The sequence below is a fragment of the Monodelphis domestica genome, chromosome 1, assembly GCF_027887165.1.
Source record: "Monodelphis domestica isolate mMonDom1 chromosome 1, mMonDom1.pri, whole genome shotgun sequence".
In the NCBI taxonomy this organism is placed as follows: Eukaryota; Metazoa; Chordata; class Mammalia; order Didelphimorphia; family Didelphidae; genus Monodelphis; species Monodelphis domestica.
The window spans coordinates 478,800,920-478,824,395 of NC_077227.1; the positions used below are offsets into that span (position 1 = coordinate 478,800,920).

General features: G+C 43.9%; 1 protein-coding gene across 2 annotated transcripts; it reads left to right on the forward strand.

The window, feature by feature from the left end:
* The first annotated feature begins 95 nt into the window (after positions 1 to 95).
* Positions 96 to 13,798, forward strand: LOC100023686 (ectonucleoside triphosphate diphosphohydrolase 8-like). Of its 2 annotated transcripts, none has more exons than XM_007475467.3 (11): positions 96 to 177; positions 858 to 929; positions 4,321 to 4,454; positions 4,909 to 5,026; positions 5,256 to 5,406; positions 6,088 to 6,247; positions 6,440 to 6,673; positions 7,994 to 8,269; positions 9,498 to 9,608; positions 10,131 to 10,268; positions 13,047 to 13,798. In XM_007475467.3, the coding sequence occupies exons 3-11, from the start codon at positions 4,347 to 4,349 to the stop codon at positions 13,224 to 13,226; spliced, it is 1,476 nt and encodes a 491-aa protein (XP_007475529.2). In that variant the 5' UTR covers positions 96 to 177; positions 858 to 929; positions 4,321 to 4,346; the 3' UTR covers positions 13,227 to 13,798. The 2 variants fall into 2 exon arrangements, with proteins under 2 accessions (XP_007475529.2, XP_056679225.1); XM_056823247.1 differs by lacking the exon at positions 13,047 to 13,798 and adding an exon at positions 10,453 to 13,038.
* Positions 13,799 to 23,476: the final 9,678 nt, after the last annotated feature.

The following is a 23,476-nucleotide window of genomic DNA, read 5'->3' on the forward strand; positions in this document are numbered from 1 at the left end:
CCCCCAGCGCCCCCAACCTTGGGGGAGGAGGGGCAGGAAGGGCGGGTTCAAGCTCATGAGGGGGCGGGGGGGGGGGCAGCTGGTGCCGCCTTCTGGAAAACCGCCCAAACGCCTCCAGCACTCATCCAGGGGCCTCCAGGACATCGGGCAGCGCCCACCCCAGCGCGGATCCTGCAGGTACCGGGACATAGGGTCGATCGATGGGGAGACCCTGGGGAGACTGCAGGCACTGCAGGGGGAACTGGCTTCTGAGGCTGCAGGAGCCCCTTTGTACCCTATCCTCCGTCTTCCCGCGCTCCTCTCGGCTGAACTGTTCTCCTCCCGGCTGCGGGAGCTGTCCTCGGGCTTATCTCCGATTGGGACCCAGGTTTACGGAAGAGGGTACACAGCCCTGCTGAGAGCTCTGAACCACAAACACCCCCTTTGGGCAAGTCCCAGGAATCGAAGTCTAGGACACTTCTGCTCTGGTTCCGGCTTCTGGGGTCGTCGGGGAATGTCGCAAGCTCCCGAATCTCGACCGGAGCCCGAGCCCAAGCCGGAACCCGAGCCTGGGTGCGGGAAGGGGGACGGCACGGAACTTTGGTTTTGATAAGAGAGGAAACTCTCTGCTTTTAGTCTGGGCCCTTGCATGGAGGCTGGTCATTTCCACCCCTCCCCCTGCTCCTATACACAGAGAGGAGAAAAAACGGGGTGATGGACGGCATGTGGAGAAGCCAGGATTCTGGGCTCCTTCCCAGACTTTACCACGTGCTTCGAGCCTCTCCTTCCCCTCTTCCATCTCCTTTCCCACCTCGGTTAGAAAGTTCCTTCTCTGTCCTAACCTTAGCCTCTATTGCATAAAAGTCCTGTCCTTCCAGCCACACTACCCTCAAACTCAAAGGATCTGGACCGAAATTGTGGAAGGACTCCTCTGCTTAGTGTGACCTCAGGTAAGTCGTGGTTGAGCTCCTCTAGGGTCATTCTCCAGAAGATTCAGCCATTTCCAAAGGAAACTGGGGGAAAGAGGGAAAGGGTCACTGCTCAACTGTCTGAAAATGAAGTCCCTTCTTCCCCACTGCAGTCCTTCTTACTGCTTCTCTCTGTAGACTGAGCTTTGTCTGTGGGAAGAGAAAACTAAATCAAAAGAGAGAAGGAAACTCTTTAAGTCTAGTGGTGTTGCCTACCCCCAGTCCCCCTTTGCTGGCCCCTCCCCTCATAAAATGTTAGAGAGGTGATTTGGGGCTAACTCCATGGATAAATGATGCTTGTCTGGGATATTAAAGAGATACCCAGAGATTGCAAGAGTTAATCATAGAGCTAGAACCAGAACCCTGGAGTCCTGACTCTTTAGTCTGTCTGTACCCTTGTTGGTGAACCCATGGCACAAGTGCCAGAGGAGGCTGTTCCCCTCCCCCTCTCCACCAAGCCTGAGGACATTTTTCATATCACCTGCCTCTCTGCCCTACAGCCCAATGGAAGTGCTTCCTCCCTCCCCTGTCTGGAGTAAGGGGGTGGCTCACATGTATTTGGAAGATTGTGGTTTGAGCATTCAGTCTCTAAAAGGTTGGCCATCACTGGTCTATCCTATCTCCCTCCCTTTGGCCATGGTTCCATTGGGTGGTATGATGATAATGAGGCCTGAAGTGAGAGTGAGGGAGCTTCCTCTGTCATGCATGTGTTGCAGAGGCTAAAAGGAGGGGAAAGAGGGCAAGTGGAGAGGAGGTTATGGAGGGGTTGAACTTGGGGAGTGGGAAGAAAGAGTCAGAAGGAACTGGGCAGGTTGGGCCATGGAGTTGTGTTGGGGAGAAGCCTGTAGGTCAGGAATGTGTCTGTGTGAAAGAACATAGGGCAAGACAGAGAAAGTGAAGGAACAGCTAAAAGATGCAGGATCTAACATGATGTTTCCTGGGGAGATAAAGGAAACCTCCCAGCCTCCCTTTACCCTTCCTGAGAGCAATAGGCCAACCCTGGCCCAGCCCCATATCTCTTCTCTTGGTAGCTGCAACCCTCACTTGGAGGATCTTATTATGCTGGTATTTTAAAAATCATCTCTGGGAGTTCCTTAGAGCAATGGAGTAGGGGAATGCTCCTTTTTGTTAAGGCTGAGGACTTCGAATTCTATCTGCCCCAACACTGTAGGGAGGCTGGCCAGCTTGGGCCCCACACCTGACTGGCCTCCCTGAAGCTCTGCTTCAGGATCTGGGAGAAAATTAGGGAGACACAAAAGGAAACCCAGAGAACAATTGTTGGAGAGTGAAGAAAAGGATGAGGAAATTAATTCCGTCAGACTCTAGGAGGGCTAAGTACTGGAAAGGGAAATGAGATGGTGGTCCAACTTCTTCTAAGCCTAAATCAGTTAAGAAGTTCCCATGTTCATCTGGCTAATGCTGGTTCTCACAGTTGACCACAAGTCTAGGTGAAACTGGACACTAGGTAAGATGAGGCAGTGTAGTCTTAAAGACTCCCATTCCTATTCTTTGTGCTTGGTTTCCTCCAGTCCGATTAGAGTGTATCAGCCTAGGTCAGGGTGGGTGCTAGTTGGCATTTAAGCCCTCATGAGAACTCCACCTTGAAATAGGAGTCTGAGACAAGGCCAGTTCAGGGCATTATTTTGAGCTTGAGAATTAGATGATCTGGCATAGGGGTAGGTTGCTCCTCTCTCTGCTACATCCAAACAACAGGGAAGTGCCTGGATTCCCCTAGATGGCAGGATGCATCCAGAAAGGAGTCAGGGAGGTGAATGCCCCAGACTTTCCAACCTCTAAACATCCCCTAGAGATCCTTCCTGGGCATTTTGGCAGTTTAATGGCCAGCTGTATCCATCAGAATGGAGGAACAAGTGCCAGACTCCATTCTTCTTTCTCTCGTGTTATTGCAAAAATTTAAGCATGCAGCACAACATAGTCAATAGAGGACTGATTTTGAAGTTAGGAAGACCTGGGTTCAAGTCTGCCTTTGCCACATACAAGCTGTGCATCCCTATGTGAATCACAACCTCTCTGTTTTCTCAAGAAGGCAACTTTCTAAATTCCAAGTTGTAGAGAAGGTACCAACCACCTGGATACCAATGAAATCATCTGTCCAATCCCTTTCCTTAGCTACATTTTGGTTGGGGGTCTGACCTCAGGGACTCCTGGTCTAGAAACCACAGACCGATTTCCTATTTTTGACCAGGTTCCTTAGATTTGAGGTCTTAGCAATCATCCTATATAGAGAAGAACATTTGTACTCCTTGTATAGGGAGGGAACATTGGGTACATTTCCTCTAAGTAATTATTTTTCTAGTTCAAACCAAGAAACTTCCCATAAAATAATTAAATTACTTTTTACTGTGGTCATTGTTAAGAGCTGACCATGCCATTCATGGAGCTGGGAATTAATCCATCCTCCCCCTATCCTCCATCTTTCCTCCCATTCCCAAAGCTCTGTGGGTAAATCTGTGGTTTTAGCAAAGGAGTGGCTTATGGACAGGATGGGTGGTGTGTATGAGTTCCTCCCTGGGCTCTGGCCTGAGACATTGTGTTGAATTGCTCATGGTATACCTTAATTCTCACCAAGAGGCCTTGGAAAGAGGCAGGAAGTGTAATATTATACTCTACCTCTGGTTTCTTCTAGTGTTATCCACCAAGATCCAGGCCAAACTCTTGCTCCCTGAGCTTTGGGGTTTTTTCCCTTATTTTGCCCAGGTGGGATCATAGCCTAGCAAAGGACTCTGGGCACAAATGGGTACTTCATAAATGTTTGTTGAATTGCTGTTGAATTTGTCTGTGGAATTGAGTAACTTTTCCCAGGACTCCTGAACCCTAGGCCCACTAAGAAGGACCAGGGTGGATGGGGAGTGGCTTCCTCTCTGACTAGTCTAGATGGTGACAATGGTTCTGCCTGTGAGTTGAATAGGCTAGGATGAAAGGCCCAGGTAGACAGATTTCTATGCTTTGTGCTGGGCTATAATTGCCAGGCAGCCTACACCCAGATGGGAGATTATTAAAGGTTTAAGGCAAAGCCTTCTTCCCTGACTTTGGAAATAGCTGTATGTATGACCTGAATATATGTCCTATGGCATCCTGTGTTAATAACTCAAGGGAGGTGGTGCTGGTTATGGGAAGATGCAATCAGGCCTTGGGCTTCCCTGAGAAAGAGACCTTAACCTTTGCCTGGTAGAGAGAGGAGGAAGATGCTGAAGCTCCAAGATGAGATATTCTTGGTGTGTGAGCTGAAAAAGGAAGAATTGGTCCGTCGGTCCCTGGGAGATAGGTATCTGTGTAGAGTAACTCAGGCTGGATATTCCAGGCTAAAAAAAAAATGAATCTGGGCTCATCTGGCTCCTCCCTACAACTCCAGAATCTACAGCTACTGAACAGTTGAATATGAAGCGCTGGGTGATCCCCATTACACTGGGTCTGACTGTCTGCATACTTGTTACGCTGGTGCTGACCCTCCTGGCCACTAAAAGCACCCTTCAACCAGGAACCAAGGTGATTACTTCTGGCAGCCCTCCTTAGCTTCTCAGTCTCACCTCGCTCGTACCTTCCAAATTTTCTAACCCCACCCCATACTCCTTAATCCCCTAAATTTAACATCAAAGATTTCCTTCCCTAAACTCTTCTTTCTCTTCTTTAGTAACCAAATTCTCTGAGACCCAAATTTGCCTCCCTGAGCTCCTATATCCTGACTCCCATTTTACCTTTTTTCCTGAGTCTCTAAGCCTCTTTCCCTTTAACCTTCAGCTCCACCAACCTCCTACCTTTTCCTGAACCCCTTTAAATCTCTCCTTCCCTAAACCCTAATCTTCCTTCCTTGATGATCTACATCCCTACCTTGAGCTTCCCAAATGTTTCCTCATTATTTTGCCAAATCTCTGCCCCTCATCTCCAAATTTCCTGTTTGGGACCTTCCCAAATCCTCCTTTCTCTCCCATCTCTCCCTCAGTTTGGACTCGTGTTTGATGCTGGCTCCTCCCACACATCCCTCTTCATGTACCAGTGGCCAGCGGACAAGGAGAATGACACAGGCGTGGTCAGCCAGACCATGACTTGTGATGTGACGGGTCTGTGCTAGGGCGGGTGAGGCAGTGTGTACTTGGGACCCCATTTTGACTACCCCTACCTTTTTTTGTTCTCCCAATCGGCCTCTTCTCACTCTGCCCCTGAGTACCCCTCCCTTGCCCTCAGCCTCTCTCCTCCTACACTGCCCCTGCTCCCATTCACTCCCCTCTCCACCTGAACTGGTCCACATTTGTCCCTGGCATCCTGGCACCCACATGACTCCACCTGCAGGTGATGGCATCTCCAGCTATGCCCAAAAACCTGAAGCTGCGGGAAAATCCTTGAAGCCATGTTTAGATAAAGCAATGGAGTTGATCCCAGCAGCACAACTGACCCAGGTGCCCGTGTACCTGGGGGCCACAGCAGGGATGAGAATCCTCAGGTACTATTTCCTTCCAGGGTTGTCTATTCTATTTTCCAGGACCCCTAATCCCATCCTTCCTGTACCTCCTCCTCAATCTTCCTATCCCTTAGGAGAGAGAACAGGTTTGAGAATCTTCTTGGTCAAAGGAAAGATCACTGGTTCTGGAGGTAGAGGAGGATCAAATCCTGCCATTGACACTATTTGAATGACCTTGGGAAAATCACCTAATCTCCATAGACCTCAGTTTCCTTATATGTAAAAAGAATGTTGGAGTAGATGACCTCTAAGGTCCTTTCCAACTGTACATTTCTGATCCTATTTGTTCCCTGGAACCCCAACTACCAGAGACTTCTGGGGAACTACTTGTATCCCTCTCCTCTGATTTATCCTCTGATCCCTAATCCAACTTTTCTGCTTGCCTGGACTCACATCTCAGCCCTGCTACTCCTTCTTTGAGTGGCCTTAAACAAATAGGCAAACTGAACCAAATGATCTCTTGGGTCCCTTCCAAGTCTTTGAACCCTACCTGATTCTTCCTGTCTTCTCAAGCTTCCAGCCTCCTCCCTCTGCCTGGAGCCCAAGACACATTTATTTTTAACATATAACCATGTCTCCTTTCTCCCCTGAAATTCTTCTCCCTTTACCTTTCTGGTCTCTTACCTGATTGATAGATATATAGATAGACTTTTGAGCTTTTAGCCTGCAGGACCCAAAAGCTGCTAATCAGGTCTTGGCTGAGGTGAGCAAGACCATCCAGGAGTACCCCATGGATTTCCGAGGAGCTCGGATCATCTCTGGTGCTGAGGAAGGAGTCTATGGTTGGATCACTATTAACTACCTCCTGGATACCTTCATTAAGGTTCTCCCCAACTCCTGAGTCTCTGTGAACTCCCTTGCCCTACATCCCAGCCCTGACCATTCTTGTGCCCCCTCTAATTCCTCTGATAACACCCCTTAGCATTGCCCTATCCCTTTAGAACCCCTGGTTCACCAAGACTCCAGGCATGGGCCTTCCGTAGGGCTTAATCTAACATTGCTTCTGTGTATACAGTATTCAGTCAAGAATAAAGGCTGGATCCACCCTCCAGCAACCAAGATGCTTGGGGCCCTGGACCTGGGAGGAGCTTCAACCCAGATCAGCTTCTTCCCCAGTGGATCCATTGCAGACCCAACCACTGCCTCCCACTTTCGTCTGTATGGTTTCAACTACACCATCTATACACATAGCTACCTGTGCTATGGACAGGCCCAGGCTCAGAAGCAGGTGATCGTGAAGTTGACCCAGGTGAGTACTCCAGGAGATTGGGGAGAGGGTAAAAGGGGGTGATGGTTATCTGGCTAAGATATAGTGGAGGCAGAGGAACATAACTGAGGGCACTATGGATAGATAAGAGGGGTAGGGGGTGTAAGCAAGGCTATCACAAGATTTATTGATTGGGGTGGGGACAACATTTTTCAGGCTGTTGACCAGCAATAGCACCAGATCCTAAGAAGAATCTTGTAAAGTTCTGACCCTTCATTCTATCTTCCCACAACCCCAAATCCCTGCCATCCCAAAGGATGGCCCTTCTTGATAATCTTGAGCAACATTCCCCGGATTCTGGCGGATCAATTCAATTTTAATAAATATTTACAATGAGTCCTGAATTTATACACAAGAGCATTATAGGACACAGTCCCTGCCCTTGGGAATGTCTAGGGAAGACAGGAAGAGCTCACCCAGACTGAAAAAGAATAGAGCTTAGTCCTGCTCTAGGGAAAGTCCAAAAAGGAGCAGATCCATGCCTGCCCCTGGGGGACCTGAAACTCCCAGAGAGATAGATTTGGTGTCAGAGATCCTCAATTCAACATGCACTTCTGCTCCTTACTAGTTGTGTGATATCTATGAGCCTCAGTTCCTTTCTTTAAGAAATCAGGAAGTTGTTGTCCTCTAAGGTCTTTTCCAGTCCTAAATTATTATTCTATGAGATAGACAAGGAGTATACCTAGGCTTTTCACGTGGGTAGCTGAGAGTTTGGGGGACAGGTAGACATAATGTCTACAGGGAGAAATAAGAACAACATGTCAGAATATTGAACTATGTGGAGCCGCTAGGTGGCTCAGTGGATAGAATGCCAAGCCTGGAGTCAGGAGGACCTGGGTTGAAATCTGTCCTCAGATACATCTAACTGTGTGACTCTGGACAAGCCATTTAAGCCAGTTTACCTAGTCCGTGCCTTTCTGTCTTAAAAAAGAATGTTGAATTGTGATGCAGATTACCAACTGAGGAGGAAAGAGGGGTCATTTTGGGATGGAGGTGAGAGTCAGGGAAGTTTTCTAGAGAAGTGAAGTTTTAACTGGACTTCTAAGAATGGTGCAGGAGTAGAAGCAAAAATAAAGGCCTAGAAACAGGTGGTGATATGAGATTCTAAGTGGGTTTCATTGGGAGATGCCTATTGAGGTATGTTGGAGCCAGAACATGAGATTGGGTCATTGAGCAATCAGGGACAGATGGGAGGAGAGATAAGGTGACTGAACTTATTGCTTTGAGTATTCCCCCACCCTAACATGAGGCCCAATGGAGCCATATTTCCTCCCCCCCCCTATTATTCTGCATGTCCTCAAGGAGTCCCAGGGCACCCCTGGTCGGATCCAGCATCCCTGTTTTCACAAGGGCTTTGAGGAGAAAGTGACGGCACAATCTATCTATGACAGTCCCTGCACAGCCTACTTGCAGCCAAGTGGTGTCAACTTGAACCAGGAGATGATACTGGTGGGCACAGGCAATGTCACTAAGTGCCGGCAGGCCATCAGAGCCATCTTCAATTTTACTGCCTGTGGCCCCCACCATTCCTGCGCCTTCAATGGTACCTACCAGCCTGACGTGAACGGCCAGTTTTTTGTAAGGCAGGGCCCTTGGGGGTCAGGGGCTGGTGTGTTGGGGGCAGTGGAAGGAATGGCAGGAATGCTGGCAGGAATGGGGGTGATCTCAAGGGATCCTCAGATTGGGACAGGACAACGTCTGCCATCAGCAGGAAAGTATAATACAGTGAGCAAAATAGAAAGTTTTAGTGAGACACAGTCCCTGCCTCTGGGGAGCTCACAGTATGGTGGTGGGAGGGTACACACCATGCACATAAATGGCATGAATGGCCGATGAGAAGCTGGGGATGCACTGAACTTCTAGAACAGAATAAATTCTATTCTATATTCTAAACAATAGAATGCTGCACTTGAAGTCAGGAATCCAAGGCTCCAAGCCACCCTCAGGCTCTTTATTGGCAGTATGAGCCAATCAGTTGATCTCTCCAAACCTTAGCTTCCTCTTTGATAAAATTGGGAGAAGATTTTTTACTGAGAGGCATCGTAATATCCAGGATAGAGAGCTGCTGAGGAGTCCTGGCTTCAAGGCTGCCTCTGATCCTACTGGCTACATAACCCTAGACAAGTTATAACTTCTCAAAGCCTCAGGCAGAGATGGTGCCGGACTTGCCTCATCAGAGGAAATCTTACTGAGAGTTCTCTATATCAATGAAATTGCGTGTTCAGTCCAAAATTTCCCCCCCTAATATCTGCCTCTTATGGGAGGAAAACTATATACTAAAAACACTACAAAGGTACGATATAAATGTATTATTGTTAATGTTACAGGATAATGTAATAATGTTTTATTGTATTCTTGTTAAAAGTATATGATAAACACATTAGAATGTTACAAAGCAAAGAGCTAGGTGAGGTCACTCAGTCACTTGAAAAGCATTTAGCAGCTAGAGCACTCAGTGGAGAGAAAGCCCATCTGGAATCCGAAAGTCCTGAGCTCAAATCTGACCTTGGACACTTCCTAGCTGTGTACCTCTGAGCTTACATTCCTTGGGATTCCCAAGGACAAAGAAAATGCAAAAAGCAGTAGACTAGAAGGTATCTCTGACCTAGATCTCAGATGAAAAAATCCACAGTAATTCTCCCCAATATGTGTAGGAATTAACATGGTATATGAAGAATAAATTCTAACACTTAATAGATAATAGGGAACCACTAATGTAAATTCAAGAGCATTCCCGAGAAAGGGAGGAAGATATCAGAGAGATGCCCCTATCTTGTTGTTGACCTTCTCTGATCTTGTCCTTCAGGCTTTCTCAGCCTTCTACTACACCTTTGCCTTCCTCAACATCACCTCAGGCCAATCTCTGGTGGAAGTCCTGAACATCATTGAGCATTACTGCAGCCGGAATTGGACAGATGTGAGCTCAGGAATGAATACAGATGGGATTCAAGTTCCAGGGGGCTTCACAGGGCATCCTGCCCAGTTGTTGGGAAGGGTGGTTAGAATTGGGTCAAAGATGTGGTGCTGAGCCTCAATGGCAGAGGCCTTAGATTGATGGTTGGGCTTAGCCATTTAGGGAGTCCTTGTTAGCCATAAGATTAATTTGAAGTCTCTCATTCCTGTTGCATAGTGGGATCAGATTGTGAACAACCTTGAATTCCCAGATTTGGAATCTGAATAGTCATTAGACAATGCAGAATTATTAGCATCAGGGCACTCAGCCTGTTTCAACCTGTATTCTTTCAGTCAGCTGAAAATTGGCTTGGCTCTATTTAATGTTTTCCATTTTAAGATGGAGAATTTGGGTATCCAGGGCAGAGTTAGAAAGATCAGGGTAACATTAAGCCTTGTGGCTGCTTGTCCATGAAAGGGACAGGCAACAGGTGGCACTCCCCACCTGGGAACAGGCTCCCAGATGTCCCTGTACATTCACCCTCAGGTGACTGCCAGTTACCCCAAACAGAATTTGCAGTGGCTTCAGGATTACTGTGCTAATGCCAACTATATCCTCATACTCCTCCTGGAAGGCTACAAGTTCTCCGAGAAGAGCTGGACCTCCATCATTTTCCAACAGAAAGTGAGTATGAGTCACTAGGATGAGGGTGGGACAACAGTAAGCTTGACCTCCCACCATATGGGATGGGAGGCTGGAATCTTGAACGGTTTTCTGAATGATCCTTTTAAATTCCTTACTTAGGGGAGCAAACAGGTAGGGAACTACATGACTTACAAGTGTATTCTTTTTCTTTTCACATATGAAGGAACCAGGATGATGGTTTTGAACCCTGATTATACTCCTTTCTTATACTCACCAAAAGCCACATTAGATTATTTTCATTTTCCACCAATATTTGGCCTTCTGGATGATCTGAAAATGACCGTCAATCAGTCAGTCAATAAACATTTCTCAAGCCCTTACTATCTGTCAGGCACTGTGCTAAGCACTGAGAATACAAAGACAAACAAAAGACAGTTCCTGCCCTCAGATTCCTGCTTCCAGTCTCACAGGGGAGAGAACATGTAAATGACTGTGTTTGACAAGCTACATATAGAATAAATTGGGAAAAATCAACAGAGGGAAGGCACTAACACTGAGGAGAGTTGGTTGGAAAAGACTTTCTATGAAGGGTGAAATTTTCACTGGGACATCAGGGAAGCCAGGAGGCTAAGATTTGAAGAGAGAGCATTCCAGGTGTGGGGGAATAGCCAGTGAAAATGCCCAGAGAGGGTCAGCTGGGTGGCTCAGTAAATAGAAAGCCAGGCCTGGAGTCAGGAGGACCTGGTTTCAAAAAGAAAATACCCAGAGTCAGGAAATGGTCAGAATCTTGTTTGAGGAGCAGCAAGAAGGTCAGTGTCCTAGATTGAAGGGAGGGTAGAGCATAAGATGTGAACAGACTGTACAGGTGAGGCTCTGAAGGGCTTTGAATGCTAAACAGACGATTTTCTATTTGCTCCTGAAGGTGTCTGGAACCATAGAGTTGATTGAGTAGGGGGTAAAACAGTACCTGCATTTTAAGAAAACCACTTTGACAATTGAGAGTGGGGTGAACTGGAGTTGGGAGAGGCCTGTGGTAGGGTAGATAAATCAGCGTTCTCTTGCAATAGTCCATTCCTGAGGGGCCTAGATGGTGGTAGGGTCAGAAGAGAGAAGGATGTGTATGTGAGAGTGGTTCCTAAGTTAACATCAACAGACCTTGGCAACAGATTGGAGCCTGGGGAAGGAGGGAGAGTAAAAAAGTCAAGGATGAAGCCTAGACTGGGAACTTAGGTGACTGGGAGGATAATGGTATCTTCAGTGGTCACCGGGTAGTTAGGAAGAGGGTAGGATTTTCAGGGAAAGATAATAAGTTCAGTTTTGGGACACTTTGAGCTTAAGATGTCTATGGAATATCCAGTTTGAGATGCCCAATAGGCAGTTAGAAGTATGAGTCTAGAGGTCAGCAGAGAGGTTAAGGCTGGATAAGGAAATCTGAGAATCATCAGTGTCAATATGACCATTGAATCCACAGGAATTATGGTTTTCTTGTGGGTTATTTTTGCATGGAAAATTCACCTAGTACCACCCTCCCCCCTTCCTCCGCTCCCCTCCTGGCCCCTTCCTGCCCATATCTAGTTGACTGGCATTGGTCTGGGACAAAAGTGTTAGGCAGGAAGTTGGGCCCAGAGGAAGCCCAAACTCTGTGAGGAAACAGGAGGGAAACCCACACATTCTTTCCGAAAGGGCCTTCAGGAGGAGCCTAGGGAATCCCATGTGAATGAAAAGGAGAGGGTGTCCAAAGTCCAACTCTATGAAGCTTTCCTGTCATCCCCTCCCTCACCCCCCTTCTCTCTCTTCTCCCCATCTGCTTCCCCCACATGACCTGAAGTGAAATATGCAAACAACCCTTGAGTCTGGACTTACTAAGACAAAAGTTAAAGTTTCTATATTGATGTTTCTGTGGAAAAAAATTCAGACAAAAAAATGAAGGAAGAAAGTGAACTATTGTATGCTTTGGTCTGAATTCAGACTCCATTGGTTTTTTCTCTGGAAGCAATAGATGTTCCTCATCACGAACGAGTCCTTCAAAGTTAGTTTCTCAAACAGCTTTTAACTAGGAGACCAAGAAGCAACAAACACAAACAGTAAACATAAGAACAGCTGGCAAGTGGGAGGGCACTTCTGATCCACAGAAATGAAGAAGGAAGTGAGACTTTCTGGTTGACAGGAAGGAGGAGCTGGGGATGCCCTGAGTCCAGAGGTCCTATATTTAGAACAGAAAGAGACCTAAGAGGTTATCTGTTCCCTGCTTACATTTGATGAGGAAATGAGAACTCCTACATGAGAAGTAACTTGTCCAAGGTCACAAAGGTTATAAATCGCAGAATCAAGATCTGAGCCCAGGTCCTTTCTTTTAAGTAAGATAATGCCTCTTTGGTTCAGCCCAAGTTAGACAAACCAGGAGTCCCTAGAATTCTGAGGTGCCCCCAATTTGGTTCATTTCTTCAGTGTTTTCCTTCAAGATGCATCCCTATTTTGTAGTGAAAAAAAAAGTTGGATTTGGAGTCAGAGGATCTGGATTGAAATCTGATCCTGAATTAGCCATTACGACTTCTCTGAGTCTCTGTTTTCTCATTGTAAAATGGGGGTAGCCATATTCCTAGAACTAATTTGTAGAAGCATAAGGACAGAAATAAAAATTTTGCAAAGAACTATTCAATGTGAATTAATGGCCCCAGCGTCAAGTGGCAATGAGAAACCTCTTAGTAATAATATATCTGAGGCACACAAAGGTTTTAGGTTAAGATAAGAAACTCTGCCAGCATAAGGGTTCCTAGCCATGACCTCTGCTCTAACTCCCCTCTGTCCCTTGGCCAGGCTTCAGAGACAGACATCGGCTGGACTCTTGGCTATATGCTGAACCTAACCAACATCATTCCGGCTGAGGCTCCAGTCCATGTTCGTACCCAGAAGAAGGGGTACTGGGTTACCTCCATCTTCTTCCTTGTACTTACCCTGGTTGCAGCCCTGGTTCTGCTGCTGGCATATTTCCTCTGAGGAAACTTCCTATCTAGGTGGGAGACCCAACCCCAGGGCCCTGCCCTGTCCCTCTCTTCCTGCCTTTGGCTCGATGAAGATCATTTTCAGCCCTCAGCCCTGGAGACTAAGGGTAGTGGCTGCTGGATATGGAGAAAGAGATGACCTATGACTCCTCCAGGTTCCTTAGCACCCTACTACCCATGTGTTTCACACTGTGTCTCACATGCCGCAGGTCTCCCTCTGCTCCTGTATGCTCCATGTTCCACTCCACATGTTGTTCTTTAGTCACCCTTCCTTTTTCCCATCATTGCCACGGCTTCACTCACTCCCAAAAGCTCCCCTGCCCCCATCCTCCTCTTCTATTTATCCTATAGGTCTTGGGTTGGCCAGTAGGAATGGAAGAGGTATGGGGCTCTCCTGCAATCATGAGCTAGCTTATTCTAGGGGACAAAAGAGACATTCCCTCAAACCTTATATGCATGTGCAACTACATAAATGGACCCAGTGATGTAAACACTTTCACCATTATGCACACTAAGGACCCAGGACCTCCATCTGGAAATCTTAATTAAAGCTAGGCTTGTTCCAGTCTAGATGTCTGACTTTGTGTAAGCAGGTGCTTTGTGGGGAGGAGAAAGGGAGAACTAGAGCCCTGATTCAGGGGACTGACCACTTAGTTGAAGGCTCCAAAACTGCAACCTGGGTCTCACACCACTACCCCCCCTCACATCCAATAGTGTCTTTGGTCATGTGCAATGGCCATGGGAGTTCCCAGGATGGTGGGACCACTCCCTGGTATATACACCTTTCACCAATTACATGAGCCCAAGTCAGAGCATTGGTCTCTGAGAATAAGGTAGAAGATGGACTGGCATGGAGTGAGGTGGGAAACATTTCCTTGTTGGGTAGACTGAGGTGAGGGGGGTAATGAGCTATGGCCTCTTCCCACAAGGGCCTTAGAAACTCCTTCCAGAACTTTAAAATCCCAGCACAATGGCTGAAGCCCTTCTGTGTCCCTAGAGCTGACCTTAGCCTCTTATACTTGCCTTATCTTCTTCCCTTCCCTGTTTTACTACCAGTATATATATCAGGTTGGACTGAAAGAGGGGTCTTCTGATGATTTACATTCTCCAGAGGCACCAAATCAGATCTATTCCCTGGGAGTGGCCAGAACAAGGGGGACTGGAGCATTGCTCAGGTCTGGGTGATTCCAAGGATCCATTGGGGACAATGCTGGAAGCAATGCTTGAGCATGGCCCATACAGGTAGCCTGGATTCATTTGTCCTCACCCATAAATACTCATGTTCTGACCAGGGTGGTGGATCTTAAAGGATTCCTTTGCCCCCAGTCAGTGCCATCTGTCTAGAGAAGGTAGCAGGGAGGAGGCAGAGGGTGACTTGACCCTTTGGAGGGCAACTACAGGGGTCTTTATGGATGGACAACTATATAGAACAGAAGTTCTTAACTTTTTCATGTCACGATTCCCTGAGTCAAATATATAAGATGACAAAGGATACCAACTGTATTGAAATAAAGATGTGAAATTTTCCTATCAAATTCCAGATAACCAGGAAGATCTATCAATGAACCCCAAGTTAAGAACCTCACATAGATAATTGATTCTTAGGAGTTTGAATCCAGGCTTTCTATTTACTGGCTCTGAGACATTAGTCAAATCACTTAACCTTGCTGGGCTAATTTCCTTCTTAGTAAAATAGAAGGTTTGGACTAGATCTTCCTCTACATTTGTAAACACCTTGATGATACCTTGAGCATCAGCTGTGAGAGCCATCCTCTCCCCACCAGGGCTATCCATCCTTAGTCTTTGAGACTGATAGCATCGCTTCCCCAAACAACAGCAATCCCAAAATGAATGGGGTTTTAGAAGGTTGGGCCAAACTGGTGGATTTGTTTCTGCTCCGGGGAGACCAAGGCTATGTTCTCGAGGTCCTTTCAGGCTGCAATGAGCCCTGACTTCCTGCCTCTCACTCAGTCCTCTTCCATCTGCAGGGCAGTTAAACCCTCTGAACCTTAGGAGTCACTCACGTTCAAGATGGTAGAGTCATGCTGGAGTCCAACTGGGGAAAGTTTATAAGGCAATAGAGATGAAGTCTCCTATGCCCTAGATGGGGAGTGGACATATTTGTTTTGTTCTTTCCCCCCCCCAATTAGCCAGTATCCCCATGAAAGTGCTCAGTTAGGGCTGGGAAACTGTCATGTGCCCACTTGACTAAGGGGGTGAAAGGACAGGTCCCCAGCAAAAGAATCCTGAACAGTGCTACCCTCTTGTGGCCTCAGGTATGCATGACAGTTAAGGGGGATGACTAGAGGCAGAAATGAGGAAATGAGGAATAAACGAGAAGCACTAGGCCCTGGGAAGGGAAGGGAAACAGGTAGCAGTCCTTGGGTGTTACTTAAGGTAAGGCCAGGGCAAATCAAAGGAAATGCCAAGTTGGGAGCCAAGAATTTTCCGTCAGAGTTTGTGACAAGGTGGGAGAAGTCAGGCATGGTTTGATGCTGACTAGATTTTGGGAAAAGATTTTTAAGGGGTCAGAAAAGGGCATAAGGCATTGTGCCATCAATTTAGAGCTGGAAGGGGCCTTAGAAGTCATCTGGGGGGGCAGCTGGGTAGCTCAGTGGATTGAGAGCCAGTCCTAGAGATGGGAGGTCCTAGGTTCACATCTGGCCTCAGACACTTCCCAGCTGTATGACCCTGGGCAAGTCACTTGACCCCCATTGCCTAGCCCTTACCACTCTTCTGCCTTGGAGCCAATACACAGTATTACAGTATTGACTCCAAGATGGAAGGTAAGGGTTTAAAAAAAAAAGTCATCTGGTCATAAAATCACAGACTTCAGAGTTGGAAGGGAGCAGCCAAATTGTATCCAAACTGTCTAGTGCAGTACATGGAACATTGTAGGTCCTTAATTTTATTCTTAAACCCTTATTTTCCATTTAAAAAAACAACTTAGTGTTAGTTCCAAAGAAGAAGAGCAGGAAGGGCTAGGCAATGAGAGTTAAGTGACTTGCCCAGGGTCACACAGCTAGGCCAGATGTGAATTCAGGACCTCCTGTGTCTGGGCCTGATTATTAAACCACCTATCTTCCCCTTAATAATTGTTTATTGATACCTAGTCCAAACCATACCCAAAGAATCTGCTACAACATCCTGGACAAGTAGTTCCCTAACCTTTACTTAAAGATCTCAACTTTGGAGGACCTAGCACCAATTCTGGATGGAGTTACGAAGTCTTTTCTGACATCAAACTTTACAACTTCCATCCATTGTTCCTGATTCTACCTTCCTGGGGCCAGTCAAAGCAAGCCTGACATTTACCTCATCTAAACGATAGCCTTTCGAATATTTGATCATAGCTATCATCTCCCCAACCTCTGCTCTTCTCCAAGCCAAATATCTCCATTTTCTTTATCTAATCTTTATAACATGCGCAGAAGACCCTTCATCATCCTGGCAACTAGGTGGCACAGTTGGACAGCTAGTTGACATGGTAGATGATTTACTAAACTTGGAATCAGGAAGACCTGAGTTCCAATCCTGCTCAGATACTTACTAGCCATGACTCCTAGAAAAGTCACTTAACTGCAGATTCTTCATCTATAAAAATGGAATGATAATAGCCCTTACCTTACATAGTTGTTCTGAATATGAGATATGAGATAATATATGTATAAAAGCATTTTGCAAACCTTAAAGTGCTAGATAAATGTTACTTATTATTCTACCTCTTCATAGATATGGTTCAATCCAAGCAGAATATAGGGAAACTATTACTGTCATCAGAAGCTTCTTTGAAGCCCAAGATCCCATTAGAATTTTTTTTAAACCCTTACCTTATGTCTAAGAATCAATGCTGTGTATTGGTTCCAAGGCAGAAGGACTTGGCAATGGGGGTTAAGTGACTTGCCCAGGGTCACCATAGCTGGGAAGTGTCTGAGATCAAGTTTGAACCCAGAACCTCCTATCTCTAGGCCTGGCTCTCAATCCACTGAGCCACTTAGCTGCCCCAAATCCCATTAGCTTTCTTTGACTGATACATGAAAATACTGACTCACAATGAGTTCACCCCAACACCAGATACTTTTTAGACAAACACTATCTAATAATGTTTCCCTCATAAATGTGTTCATAAAGTTGATCTTTTAACCTAAATATAAGATATTACATGTTCCCCAATGAATTTCATCTTAAAATCAGCCTAATTTTCAAGGTCTGTCAAGTGATTCTGGTATCCAATTTTTATGTATTCTTCAAATTTTCTGAGTATGTCATCCATGCCTTTATCCTAGTCCTGAATAAAAATGTCTAGGGCCATGAACAGAAAGCATCCCTTGGGTTCTCCCCTGGAAGCCCCAGTACCAAGCTGACATTGAGGCATTAACAAACTACCCTTTAAATCTAGTCATTTAATTAATTTTGAATTCTGGATGCTAAGGTCCAGATGGTATGGAGGATGCTAGGAAGCTGTTTTTTGAAAGAATTTTAATGGCATGTAAGGGAAGTTCCTGGGAAACCTTTGGATCATGTGTGGACATTCTGTAACTAGTTCCAGTTGATTCCCATGTTATTAGGAGGAGGCTTTTTTCTGCCCTTGACTATGTGACTAGAACCATTAGTCTTCAGAAAGGTTGGAGTCAATTTTGGCTGGCTCCTTACCTCATTGTCTTCTTCTGATCCCTGGTGGTATATGGGTTTTATGTGAGACCAAGTTGCAAAGGGAAGGGCGGTGGGCCCCAAGACCACATGACCTCTGGGAAAGAGACCTTTTCGGCCTTTTCTTTTGTTTATGTTTTTTTCCAGTCTAGGTGAAGAGAGTGAAGTTTTCAACCATGAGAGAGTGAGTCACAGGAATTTAGAGTTCATGATCTAGGTGGGGTGTTGCAGTCAGCCCAGCATCAAAGCCCTAAGGAGCAAGATACTAATCAAGGCATTCCTTCTAACAAGATTTTTAAAAGGAGGAAAAAAATACAATTCAGGAAAAACCAGCTAATAAATCAGTTGTATCTAGAAGTATATATGATATTCCACAACTAGAATCTGCAAGGGAGAAAATGCATTATCTCCACTCTTTTCCAGAGATAAGTGTATATAATCACGTAACACTGTTTCTTCTTTGGGGTTTTCTCCTTTTACATTGTTGCAATCATCATGCATTTTATTTTCTTGATTCTATCTACTTCACTTTGTATCACTTCATATAAGTTTTCCCATGCTTCTCTGAATTCTTCATATTTGTTCCCTTAACTGGCACATTAATATTCCATTACTTTCATGTACCACAATTTGTTAAACCAATCTCCAGTAAAAGTGTATCTGCTTTGTTTCTAATTCTTTGCTACCACAAAAAGTGTTGCTAAAAAAAAGTGTGGTGTATGGAGCCTTTCTTTTTCTTTTTGACCTCTTTGTAATATATGCTAACCAATAGCATCTCTGAGTTAAAAGGTATAGACATCTGAGTCATTTTCTTAGCATACTTCCAAGTTGCTTTCCAAAATGACTGTATTAGGGGGCAGCTGGGTGGCTCAGAGGATTGAGAACCAGGCCTAGCGACGGGAGGTCCCAAATCTGGCCTCAGATACTTCCTAGCTGTGTGACCCTGGGCAAGTCACTTAATCTCCATTGCCTAGCTCTTACTGCCTTTCTGCCTTGGAACCAATAGACAGTATTGATTCTAAGACAGAAGGTTAGGGTTTAAAAAAAAAAAAAGACAATTAGTGTACAGATCCAACCAGCAGTGTATTAGCATTCACTTCCTTCTTAAATCCTTACAATACAATTTCTACCTTTGGTCATCTTTGGCAGTTTGTTAAAAAAAATGAGATAAATGATACAACTTGTTCTGATTTGTATTTCTCATGTTATTTGTTTTATGATGTTATTTCATAACATTATGGAGTTTGCAATTCTTTTGAGAATAATTTAACCACTCAGCCACCAGGGGCTGGCTTATAGCTTTCTACATCTGTAATAATTCCCCATATATTTTAGATATCAGACCCTAGACAAGATATTTAATGGAAAGATTTCTCTCCCAATTTAAATTTTTTCTTTTTATCCTAGTTATATTGCTTTTGTTTATGGAAAAGCTGTTCAATTTATTGTTATTTAAATGATACATTTTGGGGGGAATCACTCATCTCTTGTCTGGTTAAAATCAATTCCCCCTAATCATAACTATCATTTCCTAAAGAAGTCAAACTAATTAAAAACCATTGGCATAATGAAAAGACCAAAGATCCCAGAAATCAATTCAGCAATCCATGTTCATTCTCCAGGTAGAAAGACCTGACAGCTGAGAATAGGGTATGAGATCATTTACCAACAAAAGAAAAAAGAAATCCAGAAGAGGAGGATTACAGGAGATACTGCCTCACAATACAAATAACAAATTGTAGTGCATGGAATTAATGTAATATTACTGTACTATAAGGGACAATAATACAAATCACTGGAGAGGTTCAAGCCTGCAGAGTTTGGACATGAGACAATTAAACCAACCATCTCAAGAGCAACTGGAAGATAAACAGATATGAAATGGAGCACTTCTAATAGCATGTCCAAAGCTATCTATTCCCATACTGACAGCACCTCAGTACCTGATGTGTCATATTCAGAAAATGGAAATAATATCCAAGAAAATGAGATTAGGAAAGCATGTCAGTCTAACTATATACTGTAAGGAAGATATTGCAACACTATTCCAATACATAAAGAGGAAATCTATTTTGAAAGTTATGTAATTCTAAACTTCAAAATATTGAAAAGAGGGGTGGAGTCCTTATGAGTAGAAAAGATCATATTATAAAGACAATAGCAGCCAAGGAGATATCAGTAACTATTGGCCTTTATGTCTACTTTCTCGTCTCAATAAAACTTTTATGAGAATGATCTATATTTATGCTGAGGTTATCCTCAATGAAAATGTGATAGAAGAAGAGTCAAGCTTTCACAGTAGATTCTCTATAGCAGACTTCATCTTTACAATCACATGAATACAAGATCCCACTGTTTATTGATTATTTTTAAAAGCATTTGATTCAGTAGAACAAAGCTCAGCTTTAATGGCTCTCTTCCAATACAGTAGTTCTCATGCATTTGTTTAAATTATACCAGAGTCCTTGATAAATGGTATAGTGGAAAGAGTGTTACAGTTGGAATCATGAAAGATCTAAATTCAGATCCTGTAGCTGATTCCTATTAGTGACTAATGATGGGCAAGTCATTTAACCCCTCTTGATCCTCAGTTTCCTCATTTCTAAAATGGGGATTATTTTATCCGTAGCACTTATTTTAGAAAGAATCTACATAAATTGCTTTGCAAACCTCAAAAATTAAATGTCAGTTATTTTGCAAGCCCAGATAATTTGGATTAACTATCCTCCAATGATAGGACATAGGATAGGAAGATAGTACTCTCTGAATGTTTGCTCCTTTCACCTAGAGATTACCAGGCATATTTCCAAAAGTGTCAATATTTTTTTAAAATGCCACATATAGAACAATATTTATAGTAGCATTTTTTTTGTCATGGTAAAAGACTGGAAACAAAGTAGATATCCACCCACTGAAGAATAGCTAAATAAATTGTGATGTAAAAACATAAAGGAATATCTCTTTTATTTAAAAAAATTTATTTAATTAACTAATTTAGAATGTTTTTCTATGGTTACATGATTCATGTTCTTTCCCTCCCCTCCTCTCTCCTCCCTCCTGAAGCCAATTCCACTGGATTTTACATGTGTCATTGATCAAGACCTATTTCCATATTATTAATATTTGCAGTAGAGTGATTGATTAAAGTCTACATCCCCAATCATATCCTCATCGACCCATGTGACCAAGCAGTTGTTTTTCTTCTGTGTTTCTACTTCCACAGTTGAAAGGAATATTTCTGTGGGATTAAAAAGAATAAATATAATGAATCCAGAGAAATAGGGGAAGGCATAGGAACTGATATGAAGTAAGCTGGACTAGGGAAATAATACAATAACTAAATAAACTATAGATAAGTGGATATGGAAATGATTGAAATGGGCAAGGATTAAATCAAAACAATAAAAACAAAATAAACAAAACTGGATGTTGTGAAATTATGATGAATAATTTTGACCCCAAGAAGAGACATGGAAAAAGTATTTGTTATAAATGATACCTTGCCCCAAAGTCTAAATGGAAGATGGGTTCCCAATAGGGGGTATGGTTCTTTAGCTATTTCTATTTGTGGATGCCTGTGATCTGATAGAAATATCCTTAGTGAAATTTATGGCCACTCAAAAGAGATTGATTAAAAAATCCATATGGGAAAAGCCAAATGGATAAAGAATTAATATTGTACAGATTATGACATGCATTTGGGTGATTGGGCTATTCAGTCTACATACTTAGGATAAATATTTCAAATAGATAGTGAACAGGACTCATAATTGAATAAAAGGAAGAGAAAGGGCTAGATCTTACATAGAAGTTCCTGTTATTGACATTTTAAAAAAATTATTGATGGGTTTTCTTTTTAGATCACTCATTTTCCAATTATATTCTTCTAGTCTCTCATTGAACCTACATTGTAACAAAAAATTAATGTACAAAGAAAACCTTCAACCATATTACCCAGCAATCAACTGAGTCTGATATTTGCTATGTTTCACACCCATGATTTCTCTCCTCAATAAAGAAGGGGTATGGGTATCTTCTCATCTGTTCTTTGGGAACAAATTTGAAGATTCATCTTTTTACTGGTATAATGTTTTTCCAGTGTTGTTATTTATTTGAAAATCATGGAATCCCACCATGATTTCAAAATGATTAAAATCAGAGAACAATTCTGCATAGTGGCTAAAAGCCAGCTATGGTAAATAATGAGCAAGGCCTCTTGGACAATAAATAGTATAAATGCTATCACCAAGTACATGAATGTAGAGGATGTCTGCAATGTGTCTCATCTGTGTGGGAAATGCAGCAGCCCAGAGGGCTTTCTTGGATTAAACTGAGTCCACAGTGTTGAAAGCAGTTCTGCTAGGGTACTCCTTCAGGGTAGAGATGGAAGAATGGGGCCTGATTTTCTGTGTTAGTATGCATTTCAGCCTTTTCTCTGGGTTTCTGTTGGCTATTCCAGTTCATTCTGGGTAGAGATGTAGATAATTGCCTGTGGGCTAAGCATCAGCCAGCCTTTTTCTATGACCAAACCCTAACCCTGAGTATCTTGAGTTGGGAACCACGATGGAAGAACCAGGGCATATTTTGGAGAATAGTACTCTTCAAAAAGAGACACTAGCATGGCGATGAGACCAAGGTAGTTTGATGATGAAACAGCCTAGTGAACAGAGGTAGGCACAAAGTGGAACTGGACTGGCAACTGTCATGAAACTGCACATAGGTCTGGGACACTAAACTCATTCATGGACAGCTGCTTCAGGTCCCCCCACCCCCACCCCCACGCTCCTCAGTTGTTTGTAGACCTGATCCCAGAGGCTTCCAAACACTCAATCTTTTTCTTTTCTTTTTTCCTATAACCTTCAGACACCAAAGAAGATTTGGGGAGAATTTCTAGGTGACGCATCCACCAGAGGGGAGTTTCTTTACTCATTTACTATGCCATGTTTTACTAAGCCATATGGACACTGAAAAGTCATTGCCCAAGTCTTGTAATAGAGAGCAGTAGATTTACCATGTCAGGGATGGGGGGGTGGGGAAGTTTTTTTTTAAGCCATTTAAAATATTTAGAATAGTATTTCATTTTGATTTTGATACTGTTAAACCTAAAGTAAAGCTAGGGCAGGTAGGTGGCACAGTGGATAGAGTGCTATGCCTGGAGTCAGGACGTTCTTCATGAGTTCAAATCTGGCCTCCAACATTTACTAGCTATGTGACCCTGGGTAAATCACTTAATCCTGTTTGCCTCAGTTTCTTTATCTGTAAAACGAGCTGAAGAAGGAAATGGCAAACCACTATCTTTGCCAAGAATATCCTAGGTAGAGGCTATGGGGGGTGGGGGGAGAGGGGGGAGGAAAAGAAAATGATCTATGTCTTCAACGAATAATGCTTGGAAATGATCAAATAAAATATAACAAAAAAAAAAGAATATCCTAGGTAGAGTCACAGAGTCAGACATGAATGAACGACAACAACAAATCTAAGGCCAGTGTTGATAATAGCACAAGGAGCTGGGAGAGCTTGAGATATTTGGAAAGGGAGTTAGGCTGAGTCTGCAGTCAAGAGTGCCCTCTTGTAGCTAATGGGGCTACTGGAGCT

Bases quoted from the DNA above. Each gene is read 5' to 3' on its own strand.
- LOC100023686 (XM_007475467.3), top strand. From the start codon at position 4,347: ATGAAGCGCTGGGTGATCCCCATTACACTGGGTCTGACTGTCTGCATA. The intron at 5,027-5,255 runs GTCTGTGCTAGG...CTCCACCTGCAG, and splicing joins CATGACTTGTGATGTGACGG to GTGATGGCATCTCCAGCTAT. The intron at 10,269-13,046 runs GTGAGTATGAGT...TCCCTTGGCCAG, and splicing joins CCATCATTTTCCAACAGAAA to GCTTCAGAGACAGACATCGG.